The sequence below is a fragment of the Mustela nivalis genome (assembly GCF_964662115.1).
Source record: "Mustela nivalis genome assembly, contig: HAP1_SCAFFOLD_1141, whole genome shotgun sequence".
NCBI classification, from domain to species: Eukaryota; Metazoa; Chordata; class Mammalia; order Carnivora; family Mustelidae; genus Mustela; species Mustela nivalis.
In genome coordinates, this window is record NW_028135523.1 from 145,732 (window position 1) to 166,337 (window position 20,606).

General features: G+C 36.2%; 1 protein-coding gene across 2 annotated transcripts in view; it reads left to right on the plus strand.

Annotated features, from left to right (window-relative positions):
• The window catches only part of SPAG6 (sperm associated antigen 6), a 63,896-nt gene extending 44,801 nt beyond the window's left edge, over positions 1–19,095 (plus strand). Inside the window, exons 8-11 of one of the 2 annotated variants that reach the window (XM_082750446.1) lie at positions 606–797; positions 10,566–10,682; positions 15,315–15,460; positions 18,105–19,095. In XM_082750446.1, the coding sequence (XP_082606572.1) occupies positions 606–797; positions 10,566–10,682; positions 15,315–15,460; positions 18,105–18,174 (525 nt within the window). In that variant the 3' untranslated portion in view covers positions 18,175–19,095. The remainder of the gene's footprint in view (positions 1–605; positions 798–10,565; positions 10,683–15,314; positions 15,461–18,104) is intronic. The other variant, XM_082750447.1, reaches the window with a different exon arrangement.
• Positions 19,096–20,606: the final 1,511 nt, after the last annotated feature.

A 20,606-nucleotide genomic window follows, 5' to 3' on the forward strand; every position in this document is an offset into this window, starting at 1 on the left:
ATCATTGCTATTTTGATATTTTAATCATGTTAAAATGGGCAAAACTATCATTTAAAAGTTGGCCAAAATAAGTGAAAATTATTTACTATTTCAGGAAAGGTTTTAGTGAATCTATTTCATCTAAAAGTTACTTAAATAGGGTTCTTGCTCATTCATTTGATTTTGGATAGTAGTTATTTTATTCTCAGATCTATTATACTTGGTAAAGGGCATTTTTTAAAAAAGGATTCTAAATTAACTTTTTAAACAAAGGACAATAAAAGGTTTAAAATCCTAAACAATTTTATTTTGTCACAGTGGAATCTAGTTTTGCCTGTAATATACTAGTCTGGGGCATCTGTTATTTGGTTAAATGCCTCTTTATTTGGGGAGTAAATGCTAGCAGAGATAGTTTAGTTGGATTGTTACAGACAATTAAGGTAAATTAGTTCTAGTCATTTTATTGACTTGAAAAATGACAGCCCCTGTGATGTGCTCATTTATTGAACCGTTTAGGAAAAAAGGGATCAAGGCCAAAATGATTTCTTCTAATGTTTGAGAGACATGGAAGACTCTTTAATCCTGCTCTAGATTCATAACACTTGCTCTTTTGATCAACGCTGCAGGGTGTGCCCCAGTTGTCAGTCTGCTTGTCAGAAGAACCAGAAGATCATATTAAGGCTGCTGCGGCTTGGACCTTAGGACAGATTGGGAGACACACTCCAGAGCACGCCCGGGCTGTTGCAGTCACAAACACCTTGCCGGTTCTGCTTTCATTGTATATGTCAACAGAAAGTTCCGAGGATCTTCAAGTAAAAGTAAGTGGTTAATTTTTAACAGTTGTACTAAGATTTGTTAGATTTTACTCATTCTTAAAAATACGTAATCTTAAATGTTTTCATTATCATTATGGGTAATATTGATTTTTTTAGTCAAGAAATATAGCACCTGGGTAGCTCAGTGGGTTAAAACCTCTGCTTTCAGCTCAGGTATTGATCCCGGGGTCCTGGGATCGAGTCCCGCATCGGGCTCTCTGCTTCCTGTTTGGCAGGGAGCCTGCTTCCTCCTCTCTCTCTTTGCCTGCATCTCTCCTACTTGTGATCTCTGTCAAATAAATAAATAAATAAATAAATAAATAAATAAATAAATACAAATATATCAGAAGAACTGAGGTAGCTTTTCTTTGAAAATGGGTTATCCTTATCTCTAACAGTGGCATATTTTAAAGAAAGTTCTCTGTAGGTGCATAGTGGTTTGTAAAATGAATGTCTGGTTTTTCATTTTATATTCATATTGACTTTCCTTATGGAATAGGAATTGAATAGCAGGAGTTTGGAGGTGAATTAGAACTTTAGTCCAATTAACATTTAAAAACTGCGTCCAGAGGAATTTAAGGTGCTTTTGAAAGGCATAATGGTCAGAGGGAATTCCTGAAGCTATGATCTACCTCTCCTTAGTCTGTTTGATCATTTAAAAGAAAATGTCCATAAATTCACTAAGTTAAAAATTTTAAAATCATGTGTTTTTTTTAAGAAGGAAGGTTTCTTAAAAAAATATTAATGGCTACGAGAATGATTCACAAAACATAAATTTAATTAGGATGGGTTTTTAAATAATTTTAGAATTTCAAAGAAAGAAAAAAATGTTTCCCAGCATAACTCCCTTAAGAAAACATGTACCTTTCTTTGAAAGTAGTTTTTAGAATTGACTTGGACTGAGGAAAGAGGACAGAAAAGATAATAATAATTCAAAATGAAATTAACAAGAGTAAGTTAAATGACATTTAAATTTAGTTAAAATAATAAATTAGCAAATAAGAAAGCACATTTGCTGAAGCAATGTTTTTATTTTATTTTATTTTTTGGTTTTCTTTTTTTTTTTTTTTTAAAGATTTTATTTGTTTATTTGACAGAGAGAGATCACAAGTAGGCAGAGGCAGGCAGAGAGAGAGGAGAAAGCAGGCTTCCTGCCAAGCAGAGAGACCGATGCAGGATTCAATCCCAGGACCCTGAGGTCATGACCTGAGCCAAAGGCAGAGGCTTAACCCACTGAGCCACCCAGGTGCCCTGCTGAAGCAATTTTAGATGGTATAGTAAGGCAGGAAGTTTATTTGAACTATATAGCTGAGGAACTCTGAAAGTTTTATAGTGAGTCATCTATTGGATTTATAAATTTTATAGAAATGAATTTATGCTTATTTGGTTATGTTTACAGGTTATTTTTCTATAGCTTCATTGAGGGAATTTCTAACATTAGTATTTTTTCAATTTTTGTAAGACTTTCTAGATCAATGACTTAATAGATTTAAGGCTTCCCTTACATTTCTCCACAGTGTTCAGTGTATTCCTTTGCAAAGTTTGGTAGAGAATAAGTTGACAATATATTAAGGCTTTTCCCTGTTTAACAATTCTGTGATTCTTTGGCTTTCTGGTGAGAAACCACAATTACATTTCCAGTTTTGAGTTGCCCAAGTAAAACTGATTTACATACATATAATTTTAACTTATTTATGTAGTTCACTTTCGCTTCATATTTCTTTAACCCATTTATCATGCTTGCCTTTTCAACCTCCCACTTCCCTCTTCATTCCCCCCCCTTCGTTCCTCCTCCCTCCTTTCTCTGGTGGTCCAATGACTGTGGTCTCCTCTGCAGGGTCTCTGCAGGTATAAGCTGTGCACAAAATAGAATAGTAATCATATTCAACTTCTAGATTATCAGGAGGTAAATTATTAATAGTCTCTATCACTTTCAGATTCCTGTGTGTAACAACTTCTATTTTCCTTGAAGTTTTAGAAAATAAAGGAATATATCAGCTATAGCATGAATAATTAATAGTGGAATCAATAGTAATTACAGTTTTTTTAAAATTTTATTTATTTATTTGACAGAGAGAGATCACAAGTAGGCAGAGAGAGAGAGGAGGAAGCAAGGAAGCAGGCTCCCTGTGGAGCAGAGAGCCAGATGCGGGGCTTGATCCCAGGACCATGGGATCATGACCTGAGCCAAAGGCAGAGGCTTTAACCCACTGAGACACCCAGGCACCCCTAATAATTACAGTTCGAGAAACTCTTGCAAATGGTGTCTTAGGTAGCACTAAATGCTTTTTATATACTACTAAGTTTATGTAACTTGGTTTTTAATGAATTATTCTGTTTTGTCATATAAATATCATAGAGTAAAATAAGTTTGAAAACTTCACCTTTTGAAGTAAGATCATTTTTATTGTGTTTAAGTTTAACAAAAGTAGTTTTACTAAAACATTCAGGTTTACTAATAAAAGTTAAGGTTCTGTCTGCCTATATTTGATAAAATATTTACTTCCAGGAAATATAGTGGGTAGTAAATTAAAAAGTGGGATCTTTATTAATCATTATCCTGTCAGCAATCCTTCCAAGGCTTTAAGTCCATCCAAATATTTTCTTATTGTAGGGACTTGATTATTATTTTTGCTTCCCCAAGGTTTCTTGGATTCTAACGTTTGTTGTTTTAAAGGCTTTAGAGTGAAAGTCCAAGTCTGTTTGATTTGACATTATCTCAGTAGGGAAAAATGTATCCAAGAGCTTTAGGAACTGTCTAATGGTATTTCTCATTTGTCATTCTGTGGCAGCTTTCAAATTAAAGGCCATGTTGAAGTTCATTTTGTCCCAAAGGCATGTCAGCTTCTGTAAGCATTCTCTAATTGGTTCTGATCCAGGAGAACCAATGAGCAGTCCCTTGGAATTGCTTGCATGTTTTCACATAGCTTTATATCTGCCTGCACCTTATTGAAAATGGGGGAAAAAATCCATCTTTTATCTAATAAGCTCACCTACATATATTTGAATATTTTCACACAATTGCATTTTCATTTATTTTGATTTAGAGGCATCATATTGAAATGGTCTATCTTAGTTTGGCATTTGAGTAAGTTCATTCTATTACCTTAGTTATGAAAGTATTTCTAAGATTATTTGATTTAATAATTGTGTTCTTGTCATCATGGTTGCTTCCCTTCATTTTTTAACAGCTTTATTGAAATGTAGTTCATATGCCATACTGTTCACCCCCTTAAAGTGTATAATTCAATGGTTTTAGTATATTCACAGATGCAACCCTTGCCACAATCTAATTTTATAACCTTTTCATCACCCCCCCCAGCAGTCACTCCATACCTTCCCTGCTTAGCCCCAGGCAGCCATTAATTTACTTTCTGTCTTTGGGGATTTGCCTCTTCTGGACATTTCATTTAAACGGAATCATACATTATAAGTGCTCTTTTGTGGCTGGCTTCTTTTCACTTAGTGTAAGTTTCAAGGTTCACCCATATTGTAGCGTATTTCAGTATTTTGTTCCTTTTTATTGCCAAATAATATTCCACTGTATCACTATACTACATTTTGTTTACCCATAGACTAGTTGATGGACATTTGGACTGTTTCTACTCTTTTGATTATGATAAATAATGCTGCTATGAACATATTTGTACAGGTTTTTGTGTGGATGTATGTGGATGTACATTTTCATTTCTCTTGGGTACAAACCTAGGAGTAGGATGGCTAGGTCAAACAATAACTCTTTTTAATATTTTGAGCAACCACCAAACTGTTTTCCAATGTGACTGTACCATTTATATTCCCTCTAGCAATGTGTGAGGGTTCCAATTTTTCCATATTCTTGTCGAGACTTGTTATTGCCTTTTTATAAAAAATTGTAGCCAGGCTAGTGGGTGTGAATTGGCATTTCACTGTGATTTTGATTTGCATTTCCTTGATGGTTAATGATGTTGAAAAATCTTTTCATGTGCTTATTGGACATTTGTATATCTCCTTTGGAGAAATGTCTAATCAGACCCTTTGTCCATTTTTAATTTGGGCTATTCTGTTTTTATTATTGAGTTGTAAGTGTTCTTTATATATTTTGAATACAAATCTTCATCAGATGTATAACTTATGACCATTTTCTTCCATTCAATGGGTTATTATCACTTTATTGATCGTATTATACGTAGCAAAAATCTTTAAAATTGTAAAAGTTGCAATTTATTTATTTTTTCTTTTGTTGCTTGTACTTTTGGAGCTTTTTCTAAAAAGACTTTGCCTAACCCAAAGTCGTGAAGATTTATTCTGATGTTCACCCTTCCTTTTATTTTTAATTTTAAATTTTGGGGGGGGGGTCTTTGAAAGGAAGAGAAGGATCATCTTTTTTTTTTTTTTTTAAGTTTTTATTTATTTATTTGACAGAGAGAGAGAATACAAGCAGGGGGAAGTGGCAGAGGGAGAGGCAGGCTTCCTGCTGAGCAGGGAGCCCTATGGGGAACTCAATCCCAGGATGCTGGGATCATGACCTGAGTCAAAGGCAGATGCTTAACGTCTGAGCCACCCAGGTGCCCTGAGAGAGATAATCTTAAGCAGGCTCCATGCCCAGCAAAGAGCCCCATCCAGACCTTGATCTTACCACCCTGAGATCATGACTTGAGCCATAATCAATAGATCCTTAACCAACTGAGCCACCCTGGTGCTGCACCTCTTTTTCCTTTTAATAAGTGTAACTCTTTGGGCCAGAATGCTTTCAGAACAAAATTAACTTTTCAATAAGAAACAGTCATTGTGGGCAGTTTTCATTAAAGATCATCCATTAAGGCAAGCAACAATGGATAAGTTTTGTTATTTCTTTCATTTTCTGTAAAAAACAATTGAAATCATACCAAGTATTTGCATCGTATTAACACTTTTAGTTTGTTAATTTCTATTCTTATGTGTGTCAAGAGATTAAAAAAATATGTTGCTAGTTACTTAACGTGATTTTTACAATCTCTTTTATCGAAGTGGAAAGAGTCACTTTTCAGAAATGACAGAAAATGAATGAATGTAGAGCTTACATGCTATGATACTTTATAGGAAAACCAGGCTAAACCCACGTTGCCCTGAATAGACAGCTCGTAACTCCTTCTCTGACATCATCATTTATTTATACATATCTAAGGTTAAAGACTAACTACTAAATGCTATGACAATTAGAAAAATTCATAATTTGTTATTATTTCAAAGTAATATATTACTTGATTTACTGAAATAGGAGAAAAAAAGGGTGTGTTTACCCCATATAAATTCTCTATGAAATTGTAAGAACTGTTTTATTTTGCTCAGTGCCTTAAATAACCAAACATAAGGCACATTTTCTAAAGGCTAATAAATTTTAAACCCAACATATGACATGATCTTATGTATAGAAAATCCTAAGGAATACAGACACACATGTACAAAATTACCAGAATTACTGAGAGTTCAGGATTACCAGATATATGATCAATATAAAAAATCTGTCATATTTTCATATGCTGGTAATGAACAATTCAAACATGTGTGGTGCCAGGCTGGTTTAGTCAGTAGAACATGCAACTTTTAGTCTCAGGGTCGTGAATTCCAACTCTATGTTGGGTGTAGAGATTATAAATAAGTAAACTGTAAAAAAACAAATATGAAATTAAGACAATAGTTTCATTCACAATAGCATCAACAAATACTTAAGAATAAATTTAATAAGAAATATAGGCTTATACACTGAAAACTATAAAACATTGCTAAAAAATGTTAAAGAAGGTCTGAATAATGGAAGGACACTGCATGTTCATGGACTGGAAGATTCAATATTGTTAAGATGGCAATACTTCCCAAATTGATCTATGTATTCAATACAATCTCTGTCATAATCCCAACTGGCTTCCCTCCCCGCGAACTGGAGAGGCTGATCCCAAAATTCATATGGAAATGGCAAGGACCCAGACTAGTGAAAACAATCTTGTAAAGGAACTTATACTGCCCAATTTTAAAACTTACTACAAAGCTATAGCTATCAAGATAGTGTGGAACTTGCTTACATAAAGACATATATATATATATATATATATATATATATGTCTATATACATATATATATATATATGTAACTGAATTTTGAAAGTCTGAAATAGACCCTTTTCTGATTTTTCACAAAAGTTCCAAGGCAATTTAATGTGAAAAGGATAGTGTTTTCAGCAAATGGAATTGGGACAATTAGAACATTCTCAAACAAAAATACTAATTTGGAACATTATACCATATACCAGAAGTAGCTAAAAATGGATCATAGATCTAAATATAAGGGTTAAGTGAACAAAACTTAGGAGAAAATGAACAAGTCCTTGAAACCTTGGATTAGGCATTTATTTCTTAGAAATGAACCTAAAGCTCAAGTGGTAAATGAAAACATTCATAAGTTGGGTTTCATCAAAATTAAAAGCTGATATGCTTTAGAAGACTTCATTAAGAAAACCAAAAGAGGGGCACCTGGGTGGCTCAGTGGTTTAGGCTGCTGCCTTTGGCTCGGGTCATGATCTCAGGGTCCTGGGATCGAGCCCCGCATCGGGCTCCCTGCTCCGCGGGAAGCCTGCTTCCCTCTCTCTCTCTCTCTCTCTCTCTCTCTCTGCCTGCCTCTCTGCCTACTTGTGATCTCTGTCTGTCAAATAAATAAATAAAGTCTTAAAAAAAAAAAAGAAAGAAAACCAAAAGACATGCCACAGACTTGAATTATTTGCAAATAATATATTCAAGAAAGGTTTATATTAAAAAATATATGAAGAGCTCCTATAACTCAATAATATGAAGACAAATAACCCAATTAAACAATGGGCAAACCATTTGAATAAACATTTCATCAACAAATGATCCATCAGTATAAGAAAAAATATTCAACGTCATTAGTTACTAGAGAGATGTGAATCAAAACCTGCATCATGCCCACAAGAATGGTTATAGTTAATAAGACAGATAATAACAAGTGTTGATAATCATATGGAGAATTTTGAACCTTCTTACATTACTGGTTGAAATGTAAAATGTTGCAGTCCCATTGAAAAACAGTTTGGCAATTTCTCAAAATAGTAAACATAAATTTACCATCATCACCCAACAACTTCACTCCTAAGTATCTTCCCAAGAGAAATGAAAACATCTAAAAATATCTACACAAAGACTTGTATATGAATCTCCATAGCAGAATTATTCAAAATCACTGTAAGTGGAAACAACCCAAATGTTTATCAACTGGTAATGGATAAACAAAATGTGATAATATCTGTATAATAGAATACTATTTGACAATGAAAGGAATGAGGCACTGATACATGCTATAACATGGATGAACCCCCAAAACATTATACTTAGTAAAAGAAGTCAGACTCAAAAGTTCCCTTACTGTATGATTCCATCTACATGAATTGTCCATATATAGAGACAGAAAGTAGGTTGGCAGTTGCCCAGGGCTGGTGGGGGTGTGACTACAGATCGAATGATGTTCCTTGTTGGAATGATGAAGATGTGCTAAAATTAGGTTGTGGTGATAGTTGCACAACTTTGTAAGTTTACTAAAAAGCCATTGAATTGTGTACTTAAAATGAATGAATTTATGGTATGTAGATTATATCTCAATAAGGTTGTTAAAAAAATCTTAAGCCCATGGGGCACCTGGGTGGCTCAGTGGGTTAGCCTCTGCCTTGGGCTCAGGTCTTGAACCCAGGGTCCTGGGATCCAGGCCCCCATCAGGCTCTCTGCTCAGCAGGGAGCCTACTTCCCCCTCTCTCTCTGCCTGCCTCTCTGCTTACTTGTGATCTCTGTCTGTCAAATAAATAAATAAAATCTTTAAAAAAAAATCTGAAGCCCAGAAATTGACCAGTAAATAAAATCTTAACTAATATACTAATATTTCTTTCATGTTGGGAAATATAGCTGATTATTAATCATGAAATACATTCCTATCTAGAAGTCAATGTAGTCATAAATACGTATATTTCTTTCTTTTTTTTTTTTTTTTAAGATTCCATTTATTTATTTGACAGAGAGAAACCACAAGTACACTGAGAGGCAGGCAGAGAGAGAGAGAAGGAAGCAGGCTCCCTGTTGAGCAGAGAGCCCGATGCGGGACTCGATCCCAGGACCCTGAGATCATGACCTGAGCCGAAGGCAGCGGCTTAACCCACTGAGCCACCCAGGCACCCCTATTTCTTTTTTTTAAAAAAGATTTTATTTATTTGACAAACAGTGATCACAAGTAGACAGAGAGACAGGCAGAGAGAGAGGGGGAAGCAGGCTCCCTGTTGAGGAGAGAGCCCGACGTGAGGCTCAATCCCAGGACCCTGAGATCATGACCTGAGCCGAAGGCAGAGGCTTAACCCTCTGAGTCACCCAGGTGCCCCATAAATCAAGTATATTTCTTGACAAAGGATAGTAAAACTCAGTAATTTGTAGGATCATTAGACTCTTTTCTGGAGTTCTTAATTAATAACTTGACAGTACATCACCGTGGCATGGTGATGTGATCTGTGTGATACAATTAGTAGACCTTATCACCAATAACAGTTAAGTTAAATTTGCAGACCTGCTAAGGTCATCGTGACCCGAAGATGACTCACAAAGATATAACTAGGTATGCTGGGGATTGGTAGTTTAATTTCAATGTAGGTTTACTACTTGTGGAAGAAAGTTGAGCTGCATTTCTTACATTCCTTATTTTATTTCATTTAGTTTGTGAAACAATATTTGAGGACAAATGTGCCAAGAGATAAGCCTGAGTCTCTGGGAAACTGTGAAATTAAAGAGCCTTTCCTCATAGCACAAATGTGATCAAAGTTTTTCCTGAATCCATTTGCCAATTGTAAAATTCATGATGTGAAAATCAAAATGCTCTTGGAAACAAAACACCAAAATGCTCTTTGACATTTCAAAAGCACTGCTAAACATTCATCATACAAGCAAAACCACACACAAAACACACACACACAAAACCACATACAAGCAGGTATGGAATTCCATTGGAAAACAGCTGTAGACAAACCCAGCTGTGAGCCTTCCAAAGTGAAGAGGACAGGCTTGAAGACCAGGACGCTGAGGCACAGTGAGCTATGGCCCGAGAGCTGGTTGCAGTCACATCAGGATCCTTCTTCTGTCACAGCCGGAGGCACTGTGAAATACAGAGTGCTGGGGAGAGTGGGGAGGTGTCTGTGGTGTTGCTTGCGGGTGACACACTTCCTGTTGCTTTACCTGTGAATGGGGCAGTTTCTTCCATGAGCTATAGGAGCATATCTGCACATGTTCACCAAATAATGAACATAGTAGGATCTTCCTGATTATATACCTGTAAGCCATGAAACCTTTTGGAGAATACACAATGTTTGATAATGACTTTCTACAACAAACTAGTTTCTATTTGTTGATTGGAAGGAGTAGGACATGTTGGTTATCTCACAGTTTATATAATTTATACTAATAAAATATAATATATATTAATTTTCAGTCTATAGCTTTATGCTTTTTAATTTTACTTTACTCATGGGTAATTTTAAGATATCAGTAATACACTGTATATTCTAAAATTTCACATGAAGACAACTGGCAGGGTATTCTATGATAAAACCAATGCCAGATAGAAGTTTTTCTACAACTGTTTTAAACAATGAAACAACTGCAGGTTAGACCTGGAAATTCATTTCATTTTCACATTCTAGGAATATGAGGCATGGATTTTGGTCAAGCTTGATTGCTTCTTTGGTCTATATTTTGCTTTGTATTTCAACAGAGTAAAAAAGCCATAAAGAATATCCTACAAAAATGCACCTATTTACCAGCCCTTGAGCCATTTCTGTATGACGCCCCTCCCAATATCCTGAAGCATGTGGTTGGACAGTTCAGTAAGGTAAGAAATACTCTCTTTTCTAGAAGTGGGGAAAGAAAATTTAAATGACTTGTTAACTTTTTTCTGTTGGGTCAATGTCTTCTGAAAGAAGGCATTTACTTCTTAACTCTCACTGACTGTAGTGACAGGAAGGGTAACAGAGGTTAATAAAATTAACATGAGTTAATAAAATTCACATTTAAATGATTCACACTTCCTTCTTCCTCACATTTTCATTACAGCCTCCATACTGTCTTTTCCAGTGTTCTTGGGTAGTAGATAGTATATGAATCTATAAACACCTCACAATGCACATAATTTATATTCATAAGTAATTTAGTAATTATCCTGATGTCTGTTAATCTCACTTACCTGGGCACAGTGCAAAGATCTTATAAAGGAAAATAAAAAAGTTCACTGAATCATTTATGACAGAGTCCATGCACTTTACTGGAGATGCTTTCAGTCATTTGGAGTTTACTGACTTATTTTATGAACAGTTTTTTAACAAATATAGCCATCAAATTTCTTAGATCATTGCAGAGTAAAAGTAGTAAGGTAGAAAGGTCAAGCTGCTGGATATGGGCTTAGCCAGCAGGATCGACTGTTGATAGCAAAGGCTGAGAAAGAATGACTGTATCCCCACAGCCATTGATGGCCAGGGTGGCAACCCTAAGCTATAAAGAACTGGTTACATTGTGATCAGGAGATTTGATTTAAGAAAATGGGGTCTTTGGAAGTAGTATCCCATAATGGTTATGGTTATGAGCTCAGGCTCTGGAATTAGGGTGCCTGGATTTCCCATTTATCAACTGTAATATCTTTTTTTTTTTTTTTTAGAGATTTTATTTATTTGACAGACAGAGATCACAAATAGGCAGAGGGAGAGGAGGAAGCAGGCTCCCTATTGAGCAGAGAGCCCGATGAGAGGCTCGATCCCAGGACCCTGGGATCATGACCCCAGCCAAAGACAGAGGCTTTAACCTCTGAGCCACCCAGGTGCCTTTTTTTTTTTTTTTAAATATTTTCTTTATTTGTCAGAGAGTGAGCGAGCTCAAGGAGGGGGAGAGGCAGGCAGAGGGAGAAGCAGGCTCCCTACTGAGCAAGGAGCCCAATGCAGGACTCAATCCGAAGACCCTGGAATAATCATGACCTAAGCCGAAGGCAGATGATCAACATACTGAGCCACCCAGGCATCCCTACGACCTGTAGTATCTTTAGCAAAGTCTTGATGTCTGCAAACCTTAGTATGACTACCAATAAAATGGAGGTAATAAGAATTCCTATTTTATAAGGTCACTGTAAAGATTAAATGGGATATTATTTGTAAAGGGTTTAGCTTAATCCCAGGCATGTATTAAGCATTCAAATCCCCTCTCTCCACTGAAAAACCTAAAATGTTTTTTTTAAGAAATAAAACATAAACGTGGTTAAGGTTAATTTCTTAAAAATTAATAAAAATGGGGGCGCCTGGGTGGCTCAGTGGGTTAAGCCACTGCCTTCGTCTCAGGTCATGATTTCAGGGTCCTGGGATCGAGTCCCGCATCGGGCTCTCTGCTCAGCAGGGAGTCTGCTTCCTCCTCTCTCTCTCTCTGCCTGCCTCTCTGCCTACTTGTAATCTCTCTCTGTCAAATAAATTCTTTAAAAAAAATTAATAAAAATGAGTAGGGGGCAAATTCATGTGAATAGTTAGGTATAATGCTATATAAAGGAGGTGTTACTATTTTTTTTTAAAGATTTTATTTATTTATTTTACAGACAGAGATCACAAGTAGGCAGAGAGGCAGGCAGAGAGAGAGAGAGAGAGGAGTTAGAAGGCTCCCCGCAGAGCAGAGAGCCCCATGCGGGGCTTGATCATGACCTGAGCCAAAGGCAGAGGATTTAACCCACTGAGCCACCCAGGCGCCCCGGAGGTGTTACTATTTGTATACTATATTTCTATAAACAATGAGCAAAAATTACATATTGTTACAACTTTTAAACTAGGCCCTGCAGTTATTAGGTCCATTTTCAGGTACTCATCTGAAAGATATTACTATCTGCTAATAGCCTTCAGTTATCTGTCTTCCATGATCTTCAGCAGCTTGGCTGGCTCCCAAGCACCATAGTCACCGGATAGCAGAAGGTTTTACATGGCTGAGGCTGCCTTGGGATATAGTTCTGGGTATCAACACTTGGGTTCTCTCCTCTCCTTCTAGGAAAATAATCAAACCTTTTTTCCCTCTTTGGGTACTAGATAAGAAATCGAGCAGCCAGTTTGGTCAACTAAAAGGGAGAGGGAGGAATTGTTGAGGGGTTCATCTACAAGTCATCAGCTCTTGAAAATAAGTAGCTGACCTTATTTCTGAAAGCTTTATTTTATGGTCTGATCTTTTATACTACTGAGTGAGGTATTCTAGTTTATTGAACTCACTGTGAAAATACTAACCTGAACTGAGTTCAAAATAAATCACTAGAGTAAACCAGAGGGATTTGTGGATGTTAGACAGCCAAGATAAAATATAGTACCACAGATGATAGACTCTAACAAATGTGCCTTTGTTTTGCTTCAGGCAGAATTTTGTGTTTTTTTAATTTAAGGATACCAGAGCACTAGAAAGAGATGAGAAAGCAAGGCAGTAGGTAAAAAGACATTAGTTTAGTGTGGCTGGGGTCAGAGATAAGGGGTAATGAAAACTCTCCAGGCCAAACAAAGTATTTAGAAAATATGTATCTGTAGGCTTATTTCACTTTTTAGAAATATATTCTAGTATCTTTTTATTTTTAAGAACGAGAATGCAAGTGTGTGTGTGAGCTCAGGGGGGTGGGGAAGTGCAGAGGGAGAGAGAGAATCTTAACCAGGCTCCATGCTGAGAACACAGAGTCCCACGCAAGGCTCTGTCTCACAACCCTGAGATCATGACCTGAGCTGAAATCAAGAGTCAGACACTTAACTGAGCCACCTAGGCGCCCCACTAGTGTCATCTTTTATTGTCTAGTTGATGTGTATTATCATTCTATTAGCAAGATCCTTTTGCAATTTTAAGTATTTGCTAAATGCCTACATGTACCCAATACTCTGTTAAACACTGGGGGATAGACCAAAAAAAATTAAAAAAAGATCTTCTTCGAAGAACTTTTATAATCTAGCTGGAAGACCAGACAAAGCAATTAGAAAGCACTTCAATGTGCTAGATTTCATGATAAACTTTTTTTTTTAATTTAAAAAGGAATAAATCAATGCAATCTGAAGTATTCAGAGAGGCCTTCAACGGAGGAACTGCAAGGAAATAAAGCTGGTCTTTGAAGAAAGAGAAAGAATGGATGGGGAAAGAAAGGGTGTTTCTGTCAGAGAGCATAGTAGCAATGACCAAAGAAGGGAGCAGGGATTCCCATAATGCAAAGCCACCCCCTCTCCAGGACCTTTCTCATCTGATCAGTGATTGCTGTCTTGCATAATTTATTTCTTCATCTCCACTGGCTGTTTCCCCTCAACACAAGAACATCCACTGTCAAATCTAGTGACTTTTTAAAGTTCTCATTGGTTGCTTCTTAAAATCTTCTCTTGGAGAGTGCCTGGGTGGCTTAGATGATTAAGCATCTGCCTTCAGCTCAGGTCATGATCCCAGGGTCCTGGGATCAAGTCCCACATTGGGCTCCCTGCTCAGCGGGAAGCCTGCTTCCCCTCTCTCTCTGCTCCTCCCCCTGCTTGTGCTCTCTTGCTCTGTCAAATAAATAAATAAAATATTTTTTAAAAATCTTCTCTTGGATATTTGGATTCCTTACTATTCTGATTTTTCTTGCCTTTTTAACATCTCCTCAATTTCCTTTCCCTGCTTAGTATGTTCTTTCATTTGTTAAACATTTATTGAGCATCTGTTAGGCACCAGGCACTAGAGGAATGAATGAATGTATAATTTCTGTCTCCAATGACATTTATGTGTGACAGACATAGAAGCTGACAGTTAAAATATTATGCAGCAGGTGCACTGACAGTGGTTCAACAGAACGCTGTAAGAGAAGAAAAGTTATCTACCTCATCCAGGGATACGAGGGTAGGTAGGAATGTCCCAGAGAAAGTTTCTTAAAGGAGAGGATGCCTGAGCTGAATCTTAAAAGATGAGTAAGAGCCAAACAAATGTGGGGAGAAGCATGGAGGGGAAGGGCATTCTGGGAAGAGGAAATAGCATAGGCAAAGGCAAGAAATGGCCCAACATGCACCTGCTGAGCTTACTGAAATGAAATTTAGGATAGCGATTGGTAGGGAAGGAAGCTGGAGAGGTACTTAGGACCTCAGTCACAAAAGGCTCTCTGTCTGTGCCTGCTGAAGAATGTTGCTTTTAATTTTGTGGGTAGAGGAGAGACCCTGACTGGGTGTAAGCAAATGAGGGACACTGCTTTGCTTTTACATATATGAGTGGATCCCCATTACCTTTGCTCATGTTCAAGGCCTTTATTCCATTTCCACAACATAAAAAGCTAATACATTTCTAAAGAGACTACATTTTACTTCTAATCATCAGCAAATTTAGGCTCATTTTGTTATAGATAGAGTGCACATAAATTCTTTACACTTTACACTTTACACTTCCTCAGGTAGATTATTTGTTTTCACCAACTATAATCCCACTTAGAAAAGAAAAGCTGACATTTTTGTGTGCTTGACTTTTCAAGGTACTACCACATGACAGCAAAGCTCGACGACTTTTTGTAACAAGTGGTGGACTTAAAAAGGTTCAAGAGATAAAAGCAGAGCCTGGATCTCTCCTTCAAGAATACATCAACAGTATTAACAACTGTTACCCAGAGGAAATAGTAAGGTGGGAAAAATGGACTTTGAGTAGTTCAAAATTATAATGTAGTTTTTCTGTCTTTAAATCTAGATTTTATATCCACTGTGTCAAAGTGTGGCCTTGAAATACTCCATAAGACCAATGTATACATTTACTTCTCCTGTGATCTCTTTTCCCCCACAAATTTAATAATGTTCAGATGGACACACACCTCTCCAAATCAAGCTGGAATATTGTTTGAGACATATCTATACTAATCCAATACACACTTTACCAAAGTGTGCCTGCATACAGAGTGCAAGTTAAATTAGCAATTTTTAATGTGACCATAATTTAGAAAGGGCCTGTAGATTCTGATTTTCATAGTTACATGCATATTATTTTTCAGCCTTATGCTCACATTTATATAAACAGGAGTATTGCAAATAGGAAAGAGATGCTGAGTGGCAAAAAGAAAGTTACTATATTTGAAGAAAAAATAATGTTTGTGTTATGCAGGTGCCTCATAATAAAGTAATAGGAAGTTCTTTTCAAAATGTAGTTTTTTTAATAAGGTTGATTTGCAGAGCATTAAACCTAAGCCTCAGTCCTTATAAGTCTAAAGAAAAACTATACCACTAAACCCAAAATAAATAAAAGCAAATTTACCAAGAAAAGATAGAATGATTTAAACAACTGAATCTTGAAAAATGCCAGTAAAACATTCAGAATTAAAGGCCATATTTATCCATATTTGTCTAATAGGTTATTTTATCACTTCTAGTTCCTTTCAATTCAGATGCTAAATTTTATTAGAAATACTTACCTGTATTTGGACTATATAAAGTTTACAGTTGAAAAGGTAGATTTTTAAGTTGTTCCAAAGATACCTGAAAGTTTCACCTAGGGGCACCTGTGTGGCTCAGTGGGTTAAGTGCCTGACTCTTGATTTTTGGCTCAGGTCACAATCTCAGGGTTGTCAGACTGAGTCCCACGTGGGCTGGGTGTGGGCCTGCTTAAAATTATCTTTCTCCCTCTTCCTCTGCCCCTCCCCCCACTCACACATGCACACTTGCATGTGCGCTCTCTCTTTTAAAAAGTTTCACCGAAAATAACTGAATTGAATATCAGTTTATTTATTTATTTATTTATTTATTTATTTATTTATTTATTTATTTATTTGACAGACAGAGATTACAAGTAGGCAGAGAGGCAGTCAGAGAGAGGAGGAAGCAGGCTCCCTGCTGAGCAGAGAGCCTGATGTGGGGCTCCATCCCAGGACCCTGGGATCATGACCTGAGCTGAAGGCAGAGGCTTTAACCCACTGAGCTACCCAGGTGCCCCTGAATATCTACAATTAAATACAAAATTCAGTTCTTTAGTCACACTAGCCATATTTCTAATGCTCGATAATCACATGTAGCTAGTGGCTACCACATGAAACAGCACAATTTTTTAAGTTTTTATTTTTCTAAATCTACTTCTTACCATTTATATAAAAACACCTATCTCATATCTGCCACATTTATCAGGCCTAGTCGGGTGAGGCCTGTTTTAAAATTTGTGACTAAGAGAAACAGTTGTGACGTCCTCAATGGAAGAGTACTTCAAAGAGACCCACTCTTGAAGGACAGTTTTTTCAAGGGTAGGATGCCCTTAGAGGAGAAACTTTTTTAGGGTAGGTTTTATGTATGTATGCATGTGTCTTTTTAACTATGCCTGCCTATAAATACACTATTGAGAAAATACTGTTCTGTTTTGTTCACCTCCACTTGACAAATTGTAGGAAAAATTAGTGTAATATAAATTGTGAGTTTTTAAGTAAAAATCTGAGAATAAGTAAAGATTATTACCAAGGACAAAGCAAATCATTAGATTTTATCTGGAAAGAACACCTTAGAAAGTTTAATTGTTTTGAGTGTTTTGGAAAATTTTAAATTATACTTAGATTTTTTTGTTTATTCTAGAATGCCTGCCAAATTTTATTTGACATACTTTTATGTGCATATAAATTCTTCCCATAAGTATGAAGCATTCCACAGTGCATTAATCAATATATTTAATACTTTTATACTATCTATTTTATAAAATGTTCAATTTATAAATAATACATTTTAGTACTACAGATGCCCCAAATCAATGCAAATGACTAATTTCCTAAGTTTGTATGATGGGATATTTGTAACCATTTATTAAATAGTTCTTTAATGTGAATTATACTCCCAGAAATTTTTGTTTTTATTGATGACCTGATCTGATTGAGATATATAGTGAGAATAACCTGTAAGGCATTCAGAATGCAGTCATTGATTAGTAATGTCTAATTTATTTAAAAAGCCTATAAGCTATGATCAGTAAAACAACATCAGTCATATGACATAATAAAAAGTCTCTGTAATAAAATACTGTCACTGGATCCAAGTATCTTGCTTTGAAAAGACCTCTTCTGTGCCACTGCATTAATAGCCCTTCAGTGTTTTGCTCTTTATCTAGCACAGTCTCATTTGTTGGCATTCTTTTCCTCGAGAGTCTCTAACCCTATGCAGAGAGCATTACTGGAGCATAACTATTCCGAGTGTATTTGAGGTTTCACTGATAGAATTAATTTAGATAAATACTGTGTATTGAATCTTTTGTGCCTACCATGTTGAATCTTTTCACAAGTATCTAACAGAAGAATTTTCTCTTTCAGGTATTATTCCCCTGGATATTCAGATACACTTCTGCAGAGAGTGGACAGCTATCAACCACTTACTAACTAAGCGAAGTTCCATCTTTATTCTCTGATTCACAACGGAGTATTTATGAATGGCAGTTGTTAAAGCTCTTTCTAAATATTTGAACTCAGTACATTCTAGATTTATTCAGTGTGAAATACCTTTGGATAATATTTTCTAAATTTATGTAATACTTTAAGAAATTAGTGGCCTGAATAGATGAAAAACTACTGGTCATTTGCTTAGGATTTTCTCGCAGGGTAAATTTTTAGAAGACACTAAAGGGTGTTAAGGCATTTGTTATTGTTCTATTAAACCCCTCTCTACAGCCCCCAAACACTCACACCTCCAACTACATATAGATGAAACTTTCAGTTATTTTGGCCAGTTCCTCCTAGACATAGACAAGGAAAACTGGCCTTGCAAATTCCTCAGCAGGACATAGAAGGGAAATAGCCAAAAGAGGAAACTAATGACAGAAGTCCAGGGCACCTGAAGAGATTCTGATGCTCTTTACATCAATGCATTATCCAAACACCAGAATCTACGGATAACCTGCCGGGTTCTCCTAGTAACTTAGGAAGCTCTCCTTGTCATGCCAAATTTTCTAAGCTCTTTTCTCACCTCCCTGAAACTGTTCCTTATCTTTCATGGGGCTGAAGAGAGAGGAAATCAATATTAAGCATTATTCCACTACAGACATGCTTCCCATTTCATTGAAAGGTTTCCGAGTCTAGCCCTGCTCATGAATAAACAAGGAGCAGGCAAATGAAATGGGTCCTTAGTATTCCTTGTCTTTGCTTCACTTCCCCAAGTTTCAAAAGCCACATTTTCAGGGATTTAAGAAATAATTTAAAAAGAATACAGCCAGACTTAGACTTTGCATGCATTTTCACTTAGAGAGCTGAAAGGGGGTGAGAGGGAGTTTCAGTAAAATTTTTAAATAAAAACAACATTCGAATCTTCTTTGCATTTTTTTCTTGTGGTGTACTTCTGACCTTGGGGATTACATGGTTAGTTGATGTGTCTGTGTGTATGTGTGTGAGTCTTTTGATTTACAAGGACATTCCTTACAGTGATCTTCCCTGGAGGCCTAGAGAGGAGGTGACTGATAACCAGAGAGCCCCTAGGCCACAGTGCTCCCAACCTGGCCAGCTTTCAGGTTTCCTTCTTGGATTCTTTCCCCCCTACCCTCAAAAAGAACCTACCCATCTATTTTTGGTATTTTCTGGATTCATCTCTGTCATTGTTTCCTAACAGTGCCTAACTTCGTTGCATCTTTTTAAATTAAACATCATACCCAAGATTGTCCCATTTCTTTTTGCCTTATATCAGCCTAGGATTACTTGCAATATGACTTTTTAATACCTTCTGGACCCTACTTTATTTCTTTGCAGTAATTTCTTGGATGTATTGCATAAGAAAATAACTTTTATTCTCAGTTGTGTAGCTTTCCATTCTCTTCACGCCAGCCCAACTTCTCTTCCAAATCTTTTAACAATATGAGAAAATAAAGATAGTTTTCATGTTTCTTTCTTAGTGCAGTTTTTCTTCTATGGCCATATTGGTGATGACAAAAACTAGTCTATCTGGAATGAAACCTGGCCAGCTCTTTTGGGAATGGTGACTTTCCTAATTACGATTTCTTATCATTGTATGTTGATGTAGTTGAAGTTTTTCACTTCATACATCATTTCATACCTATCAAATAGTATTAAATTGACAAAGAAAATGTTTAATAGTGTTTAGATGAGTGCTATAATTTTATCATGAAATTTGGAAAATATATGCTATGAAATGTTTCTTAATTTAAAATACTTAAAGCAAAATAAAGCTTGCTTTATTTTTAGAAAAGTCTACTGTGAGACTTTTTAAAAAAAAAAAAACTAAAGAAAAAATTTTCTACTGTGCTAGAACAAAACAGTGTCTCTCATTGATGTTGTGTTCTCTTTTGATATCACTCCTGGTTTGAGTTTTTGATGATTCTTATTCTCCAGGCAGACCAACCCTGTCTCACTTCTCTCTCTCCCCCTGCAGTTGATATAAAATTCAACTATCATTAGGATATCTCATTTAGCTTATAATAACAGCACTTTATTTTTAGGACTTCAGATCAGGAATAGGATGTTTGAATCTTATTATTGGTTGAAACTTATTATTCATACAGTTCACTTGTTATGAAAACAGGTGCGTATCAGTGGTGTTTAAAATCTAGGTTCTAGTCTATTACATAGTAAGAGGTGATAATACTTGTTCAGCTTACTCATAAGATGCTTATGAATTAACCCCCAATGATACAGGTAACAGTTTTGTAAACTGCACCATTCTGTGCAAATTGGTCCATGATCTAAGGGAAATCCTGACAGTCAATAAGAGATCACACATTTCAGCCGGCAATTGGGCACACCAGGCCACATCCTTTTAGGTAAGTGGAGTTGATACCAGATGATTATGATAAAGAAAAGCTACATTGTCTG